The sequence below is a fragment of the Notothenia coriiceps genome, unplaced genomic scaffold, assembly GCF_000735185.1.
Source record: "Notothenia coriiceps isolate Sejong01 unplaced genomic scaffold, NC01 NC01_scaffold00037244, whole genome shotgun sequence".
In the NCBI taxonomy this organism is placed as follows: Eukaryota; Metazoa; Chordata; class Actinopteri; order Perciformes; family Nototheniidae; genus Notothenia; species Notothenia coriiceps.
Window position 1 is genome coordinate 22,191,830 of NW_011369945.1, and position 9,723 is coordinate 22,201,552.

Below are 9,723 nucleotides of genomic sequence, written 5' to 3' on the forward strand. Positions count from 1 at the left end.
TTCTGTGAGAACAGCACCATCTACAGGCCTGGCATATGTACTACAGAGTCTCCAGCACTTTCCAACGGCAATGTCCGTGGCTGTCTCCTCCTGATTGGTGGAGTTGGCCCAATAGCAGTAGCGCCACTTCTGTGACGTCATAGAAGTGTTCAAATCTGGATCAGTCTGTATCAGATCCGTTGCAGCCCCTTTTTAAGAGATTTGGGTATTGAGGAAAATAGATTTGTGTTTTCTGACACTTGGTGAGTTCCCTGGAACACCGGGGACACATATTCATGTATAAAAGATGTACAAAAGTGCATTTTGCATGATAGGTCCCCTTTAAATACAGGAATAATTAAAGGTAGGGTAGGTAAGAATGGAGAAACCAGCTCGAGTGCGCAAGAATTTGAAAATACACAACCGGAAAAAAATCTGCCCCTTCCTTCAGACTTCCTTACAGAGCCCCTCCTCCAACACACACGAACGCGCACATGACCAATGAGGGCACGAGATAAGTTTGTGCACAGATGGAAGGCTGACAGGCAGGTAGGCCATCCAGTTATCTGAACCGGGCCGAGGAAGATGATTGGTCGTGCTTTTTACAGCGCCACGGCTTCCACAGATGACATATTTTAATGTATTTATTGTCAAAGCATTTAATATATTCATTGCTATCGGGATGTTAAGAGCATTCCATGGAATATAACAACAAGTGTTTCTGAAGTGAATTACCTACCACACCTTTAAAGCAGGAGGGACTTTAGAGAGCTGATCCTCTCATGGTGTCTTCCTCCCCTCGGGTCAGAGAGCAATAGATTACAGTTTAAATGTGTTCCTAGTGTGATGCCTCATTTGCACAAAAGGTCAATGCTACCTTTCACCTAAATTCACTTTCTGCTCTCAATTCATCTAATCTATCCAACAGAAACACAAAGATGTTTCTTGTATTGTTGTTTTGCTATTTGCTTCTGTCATGATCTGCTGCAAGTCTTTTTTGTCCTACTACGTCCCCTGCATCATCGCTTATCATAGCTTCAAATATTAACCAATAACTAAAATAGTTAACTTGTATTTTTCTGTCAATCCACAAATCATTGCAGGTCTAATTTAAACATGTCATTTGACCTCTGTTTGGCACTGTTAACAGATTTCAGATATGAAATCCAGTAAAGGATCTGAAATAAAAGCCACTTTTGGAGGTTTCACTTAAACATTTCCTTCCCCTAACAAGTGTTCTGCTTTCAGGTGATTGAACAAGCAGCCCAACAGAGATCTCTGAATCAGTGGAAATGATCTGAAGATCGAAGACTTGTCTTGTACCGTTTGTAGGCGGAGTGGTCGTTCTTCACGCTGCACTTCATGTTCTTCAGCTCGTCGAGCACGGCGAACATGTTGATGAACTTCCCGAGCGTCAGCAGGTACGCCTCGGAGACAAAGTCCTTCCTGCGCTCCTGGTGGCAGAGGCGCCGCACCTCTCCGCAGAAACGATCGATGGCCGTGCGCTGGAACACAGAGGAAATAAAGGGTTAGTGTTTCTGTGACATAGAGAAGGAGATTATGTGCAGGTGAGTGTTGGGGAAACATTTCCCTAGGCCCACACCTTTGACCCAGTTTGCCTGCGACCTTGGGGCTGCTCTCAGTGTTTTGCCTGCCTGGTGGCGTCAGCCGATAGAGGTCATACTGCTTTATCTTGATATGCACAATGTTGATTCTTCTCTCAGAACCAGCTAAACACATGGGTCTGGGGTAGAGATCTTCAGAATTGGTTTGGCAACCGCTGAGTCAACTCTTGGCACGGCAAATGTTTTGTGAATTCTCCGGGCCGAAGCTCCAAATAAACCATCCGTGTTTTCCATTAAAAAGTATCTGCTCTCTGAGTCCTTTCTCCATTGCTTCAGAGGTTTCCATCACAGTGAGGGGGAGAGGGGGGGGGGTGTCAACTCACCTGGAAGTACATGAAGTTCATCAGCTTGGTGACCTCGGGCTCCAGCACCTCCACCGTCTTCTCGTAGATCTCCACCCTGTTCGGCTGCTCGTTGCATTTCACCTGAGACACGAGAAGAATCCATAAGAAATAAGTCAAACCTGGGGAAGCTTTTGCATGTCTCTCCATTCGCTCGCTGAGATCACCTGGAGCACACACGGTTAAAACAGTTCTGCACGGTTACATTAGAAATAAAAACATGCATTATTGGGTCATAACTGCCGACAGGGGAGACATGAGTCCATGAATGATGAGATATATTTATGATCTGATGATAATAAAGGGATGTTACCTGAGGGATGGCTCGAGAGCAGCTCCTCCAGGTGTACAGCATGATGGCGTACCCCTCCCCCTCCTCCAGCATCACGTTCTGTACAGTCACACACACACACACACACACACACACATTAGGATACTATATCAGCTAGTAATGTTTTAACCTGCAAGACTTATTTTTTTGTAAACTTTCTCCACTTTTTATCAAAGCTCATGTTTTTCACCTTTTCCACGCCCACCATAGACCCTTTTTTAGACGGAGATAGTAGGTATAACAGTATTTTCCACACAGATGGGATTTAAATCGTCTGAAAGCTGGGAATCTGAAGAATCATTTGAGATGCAGCCCAGCACTGTGTGTGAAGTTGTTCGAGTCATAAATCTGTAATCAACAGATTTTGTGTTTCGGAAATTAATTAATCTCATAAATATTTGGGTTAATACCATTTGTTAAACCAATTTGATTTGATTGAGATTTGATCAAAATGATCAGAAATTCCTCCAGAATGTAATTAAAGTGTGAAAAGTCAAAAGGATACGCTTGAACTTGGAGCATTATTTAGCATCCTTAGCTTTAGTACATACTCTGAAAGACCATAATGTTGGGAGTTAAAAATGTTGCATGTAATCCTTTTAATGTGTGCGGCGGACTGGCCATTGCGAATACCGGGAGTTTCCCCGGTGGGCCGGTGCTGTGCGAGGGCCAAAAAAAAAAATTAATTAATAAAAAAAATGTTATCTTTCATTTATTTTTTTTCTTTGCCTAAATCCTACCGGCCCACATTTGTAAGTGTTCCGGCCCCTCCCTGGAGGGGTGTGGCCCACACCCCACTGGGCTGGGCTGGGCCGTTTTGATAGGCTACCTATGTTCTATCTATCAGCAGGGTTGGGTTGTAACGGAATACATGTAACGGCGTTACGTAATCAGAATACAAAAATCAAGTAACTGTATTCAGCTCGTGTTACATTTGAAAAACGAGTAATCTGATTACAGTTACTTTCGTAAACCTGAAGTGAATACATGTTGGAATACTTATTGAAATTATTGGTGGAAAGATTTCCTCACAACATTTAATATTCATTACTAAAGGTACAGCCGAATCATCACAGCGCACAAAACCTAATACCGCCGCAGATGGACCAAAAAAGCGTTCTCTCAGTGAAACAATAACAATGAAACATGGAGGAACAAAAGTCTGCGTTTAAATCGCGCGTGTGTGTCTGTAGAGGTGTGTGTGGTTAAAACACATCAGCCTGCGGTCGCTCTTTAGCCTTACTAATGATTATTTCTGAAGGTTAACACCGTGAAGGCGGTGCGTGAAAGGCANTGGATATTATACAAAACGTGATCCGTGTCAACCACAGACCTTATTTCCAGCTATTTTCCAAAATCCTATGGAGAAATTGCATTGTGTTTTTGTCGAAGGAACCGGAAGGAGTTTACTTCCGGGTTTTAGGACGCGTCACTGTGGCACTCTATTCCAATATATGTAAACTGCTTTGAGTATAGAATACATTCTTACAACATATATCACATCGGTTAATACATACAATTAACACATGTAACAATATTACGGATGTAAAATGTATGTTCATACAAAGAAAAGATGGGGAAAAATAAGAAATAAAGGATTTTTTTTTCACCACAGAATGTATGTAAGTGGACAACGCAATATACACATTAAGACAAAATGACCCCAATGTATAAAAACCTTCAGACCAATTCATTTAGACTTGACTCGAGGGGATATACTGTATATACATTGGATTCCTTAAGGAGAAATAATTAAAGGGGACCTATCATGCAAAATGCAGTTTGTGATGTACATACATAAATATGTGTCCCCGGTGTTTCGGGGAACTCACGCAGCGCCAGAAAATAAAACCCTCTCTCTACCCAAATATTTTAAAAACAGGGGTACAATGAGCGGATACAGATTTGCTGCCGATATGACGTCAAATCGGCGGCGGACCCACAGAAAGTTGCTATCATATTTGAGCTCCATACTGTTTCAGAAATAATCCTTGATGTGGTTTAGAACAGGATGACGTTTTATCACAGCAGAATTTAACTTTATCTCCGGTAGAATTCTGATCAGGCATTAGCTCCGCCTCCTCTTTTTTTTTTTTTAAGCTAAGGACCCATAATCCGCGTTTCTCTAACAGGGCTGCAAAAGAGGGGTATGAGCAGTATGAGGCATGTCTACAATGGGTGATCTGTTTGATATTTTAAGCAAAAAACTTCACAGACATGTTTTGTATAGGTATGGCCCTACAATATATTTTTCCAATATAGCATAATAGGTCCACTTTAAGTTACATTTCACTCTCTTCCTCTAATGCTGTGGACCCTTGTAGTTTCAGTAATGAGAACCAAGTGGCGTTATAGAATATCCAATATCACAGCCGCTTATCTGCGTTTTTAAAGATGAGATTCATAAGAAATATCCACATGAGCCAGTTTTCTTTTGAATCCCTTAAGTCGCCCCTCCAGCCGTCTTATCTCACATGAAATTGATTTTCCAGGAACATGCCACAAATTCCACAGAAACGGGGAATTAAGTGATATCCATCTCATTTTTCTTCTTCATGCTAAATTGAAAGCGAGAGTCTGGGAGGTTTCTTCTTTCAGACAGACACTAATCTGTTTTAAAAAAGATTATTTCTAGTTGATTGACATGTGTATGTGTCAGATGGTTTCAGCTGCACAGAGGAAACAAAGTGGATGAATTTGACAAGGAAACATACTGTAAGCCGAGGAATGGGAAATGTAGGAAAGGAGAAGACATGAGGAAGAGGAGGATTACAATCTGATAGGGAACATTGTGAAGGTGAAGATAAACGGGGATAGTGGTTATGAAAGTTGTTTGATAAAACCTGTAATATCAAGTGAGAAGAAGAACGTTGAGGTTAAAAGGGGGAAAAAGGAGATTTCATCTGGCTTTTCCTTCTTCATTTTTCTTTGTCTTCTCTTTTTGGCCTCTGCTTCTTCTTCAGCTTCTTCTTGGCATCTTGTTCTCTATTTTCTTCATTTAAAACCCTTACAGGGTCTTCTTAGATTTGCTGTTTTCCTCCGGAGATATTTCAAAGCAGGGGTTAAACTTTGACCTGTTCGTGGTGCTAGAAATCAGTAGAGACCATTGTCTAGGAATTATGAATATCTGCAAAAAATGTCATGGCAATCCATCCAATTGTATATTTCGAAATTGCGCCAAAACCAATGGAAAAGCATGAAGAAGATTCAAACCAAGCCAGGTTCTTGGTGTGTGTATATATAGGAACATGTTGTGTCTATTCAGACGATGCAACTCTTTTTATGTGACGACACTCTAAAAACGAATTCAGGGGACCTTTCAGCTCCACTTAATTAAATGCATGGTTGCAAGTTAAAAATGTGAGTTAATTGATTTAGATAAACATTTTAAGTTGCAAACGTTAATTTATAAGTTGTGTTGACGTAATAATGTTGGTAATTACATCATATTACATCATATATTGTGTGTAATTTGAACTCTGATTTCTGCGTTAATTGACTTAAAACAAAATTCAAGTTGTAGTAAGTAATGCAATTGGCTTGATAACTTAATTTTTCTACACCTTGAGTTAATGATTTCAAGTCCACTCCCACTTAACACACCTGGACAAGTTCCGACATTCAAGGCTGTGTGTTCGAGGACAGGCTGAAGAAATACACAAAGGACATTTTAAAAGTGGGTGTCATCTTTTGTCATTTAAATACAGTAGATATTAGTTGTAGTTGCACGGTATGGGCAAATTGCTGTTTGTAAGCCATGGTCATGGTGGGCAACCTCTGCCATGTCTTTATCCAGATTGTTTTTGTTCCTTCAGAACATGGGGTAGTGAGGCACGGGTCACACCTGAAAGTAAAATGAGACAGTTGCTACACGTTAAGTCTGAGATTGTGTCGTGTTCCCGTCGCCGAACCGATGAAGAGACGCGTGAAAGTTAACATAACACGATAAATACTTTTCCCTTTTTTCGTCTTTAAGTGGTTTTGAATTATATAAAGACTTACCCACTGTACGTTTTTTATACGTAAAGTTACTTTGAGATTTATTGTTGTTTGGTAGGATGGCTAGTTCTTCGTACAGAACTAGACGGACTAAGGGTGGAGTTTGATATGCAGAGGGGAAGGCTGACTTTGAGTACGAGGTAGTCAAAACCAGCGTTGACCAATTCAAACGGGTATTCTTTTCTGACCAAGTTCCGAATGCCACCATTAAGTAGGGAACTTGAAGGAGTAAATAGACGTACCTGTCTTGTTTCTTATTTAGAATTTATAACCGCTGTTAGTGGATATACGGGTGAAGTGTAAATATGAGTGTTGTGGTAATCAATTTTTCTCGCTTTCTGAGGGATTTATGTCATGACTTGACTGTATGTCCAGTCCATTTTTTCGTTCAGTGACTTAATCGTAAGAAAAACTTGAGCAAAAAGGGTGAAGGTTCAGTGGAGGAGTGTATAACCAGTGCAAATCTTCATTTTTGGGACGATTTGCGTTCTCATTGTCAACAATTGTTCGCTAAAGTCCGAAAGTACTATGTCCCGCTGAGTTGATGAAATGAGCAGTACCAAAATTGATAGACGCAGTACAGAGTGATTGAAGTGTCGGCCTAAAATTATTGTCAAGACGTTCACTTGTTCGACGGACTATTTTTGTCCCCCTGTTCTGCCCTCTTTAGTTATTTAGGTGTTTTTACTTCAGTTAGAGGTGCCGATGGTTGTTAGTTATAGTGATGAAGATTTATGATTAATGAGTTCTGTGTAAAAATGTGACACAACGTCAGCTTTTATTCACGTCCGGTTGCGAAGGTACTTCAGGAACTAACGTCCCGAAGCTTTTCTAATTCACGACGGGATCTTATTCTCTCTTCAAGACCGGTAAGAGAGTGTGTGGTGGTGTACGGTTAATATGGGGCAAAAGGCATGTGAAGTGAATTCTCCAGGTGTAGACGAAAAGCAGGTTGAAGGTTGATGCCAAAAGTGGAAACTCCTACTCCACCATCCATTAATTGAAGTCGGAAAATCGGAAAAACGCTGTAAAAAATCGTCCCAGACCAGGAGACGACCTGTCGTTCTCCGACTTAAAATCTACGACGTTCAACAAGTAAACATATAATAATTGGACGACCCAGGTAGGTATTTTAAAGTACCATTCTAGGACCAAGAAATTTCGTCCCTACGAAATAGTCCCGGAGACGATGAACTGAATCGACGCCGTGAACTTTCCTATTCGTTAAAACCACATAGTATTTACTGGCGTCGATTAAGCCAGTTCTACCAACCTTCCATACTCTACTGTAGAAACCAAGGTTTCCTATGTTGTCTCTATTGTTTATATATTATTATGATTTTGGTCTTATGAGACACGATATTTCTGTCTCTTTGCCTCTTTAAGCTTGTATTCCTTTCTCGGTTTTATATAACTTTTTGCCGAAGGAGCAGTATCCCAGGACCTCTTTGTTCGTTACACAGTACCCCTCTGTGTCTAACCCGTTCGTAGTAGTCTTCCGACTTATCTTGGTAGTTGCGTACGAGCTCTACCTCAAATACAGACTAATCAGTGTTCAATGACATCTCCCAAGGACCTATATTGTGTTGGAACTATCGACAGGAAATAAACTCTTACAGTAGTTAACAGGCGTTTCGTTGCTTTATTGAATAATGGTTTTAGTTGGTAGGAATATTACGTTGTCTTAGGGATCTTTAGACTTTACATAGTAGCTTGCTTGACGTTAAGTTCAAAGAAGTTGATAAGGTCCCTAGGGTCTACCATTACAGTCAAAGGACCTGTCGTACAGACTGTCAGTAGGAGCCGTCTACCCCGACCAATTGAGTAGTACTATTATGTTCTTACAACGTTTACAAAGCCAATTCATGTAGCTGATGTTTTATATTAGTCATTTTATGGTTATATTACAAAGGGGGACCACATAATCCGAAACGGTACGTCATGGGTCTGTAGCCACTAGTTTCGCCGAGATAGTGACGACGCCTGTTGTGTGTGTGTGTGTGTGTGTGTGTGTGTGTGTGTGTGTGGTGTGTGTGTGTGTGGTGTGTGTGTGTGTGTGTGGTGTGTGTGTTGTGTGTGTGTGTGTGTGTTGTGTGTTGTGTGTGTGGGTGTGTTGTGTGGTGTGTGTGTTGTGTGTGCTGTGTGTGTTGTAAGGGACGAGGGACATCAAGAGCGATTCAACATAGTTTGTTGAAAGGATGGGCAAAGTCATCGCGCTTGGGACCGCACGTGTGCGGTGGGAACCGGGGCATAGATAAAAAGTAGAGTGTTCGTATGTAAGTGTTTTCGATGATTTCTTTTGGAACACACAACTTCACACCCCCGTCAAGGCGGTGGCACTGCCTCATACCCGTCAATAAGGGATAGAAATAAGTTCTCACACCAGAAATTTAAACTCTCGTATGAAATAGACTAAGAAAGGGAGTCTGGACCAGGAGCGTGAGTTTATCACGGACGAACGCGATCTAAACCGAGGACGAAGCGAGTTTGACATGCGAACGTGGAGTCTATATGAACGGACGAATGTCTAAAGGACACAAGGTCGAATTTTGGAAGAGGAGCTGAGTCCGAAAAGACACGCGGCACTTTACAGGACGACTGGGTTATCCCGTACCACAGGAACGCCCACGGCAATGCGCAGAATGAAATAATCTCGCAGGGCATTGCCCGCAATGAGAAACAAATATTTTGGCGGGAGGTGCCGAAATATTGTATTTACCATGAAGTGAACAATATTAAATGTGAAACACCCCCTTTCGTGTCAATCCATATATGACAATGATGGTCGTGAATGTATTAGTGCGCGATGCAAGTCACCGTCTGACCCTGATTTTTAGTCGGGCCCTTATTTTATTTTATTCATGCTAGGCAACGAAACGTGTTTGTATCACCTCCGACACCGAACGTACGTTGTTGTTATTGTCGATCTCTTGTATAATCTGCTGCCGAAGAAGCAGGCAAATCCCACGAAAAAAGAGACCTCTATCCGTGTAAGAGTTAGGTGAGGAGGTATCATTCCGGTTGGGGGCCTCCAGTTAATTAGAATTACAAAGTAGAATGAGGACAATCGAATCAATGCTAATCGACATCAAAGCATTACCTGCATACATTCTAACATGCCGACATCGACAAAGGAGTCTGCGCCGTCCCTATGGACTGAACACTTTTCATTGGATGTCTAATATGGGCCCTTATTATGTAAGTAATATGAGGGTGCCGATCTGTAGTCTAGAACTAAACTGAGACAGGCAAAGAAATTTTTCATATATAGTGACACGTAATGGGGGGGGGGTCGTGGTTTTTTTTCCAACAGTTTAATTTGGTTCACTACAGATGTTTGATGTTCGGCACCTCCCGCCATCAAATATTTGTCCCCGCGACGCTGTATTGACGTACGCGTGGGATGCGGGTTTCCTCGCCTGAGGCTAAAGAACTATCTACACTGGCT

The 9,723-nt window shown here is 41.6% G+C and overlaps 1 protein-coding gene across 1 annotated transcript in view; it reads right to left on the reverse strand.

Moving 5' to 3' along the window:
* cyfip2 (cytoplasmic FMR1 interacting protein 2) overlaps positions 1-9,723 on the reverse strand; it is an 84,704-nt gene that overhangs the window by 67,326 nt on the left and 7,655 nt on the right. The window contains exons 4-6 of the mRNA XM_010794381.1: positions 2,259-2,336; positions 1,928-2,029; positions 1,303-1,484 (exon numbers count right to left, since the gene is read on the reverse strand). Of these exons, the coding sequence (XP_010792683.1) occupies positions 1,303-1,484; positions 1,928-2,029; positions 2,259-2,336 (362 nt within the window). The remainder of the gene's footprint in view (positions 1-1,302; positions 1,485-1,927; positions 2,030-2,258; positions 2,337-9,723) is intronic.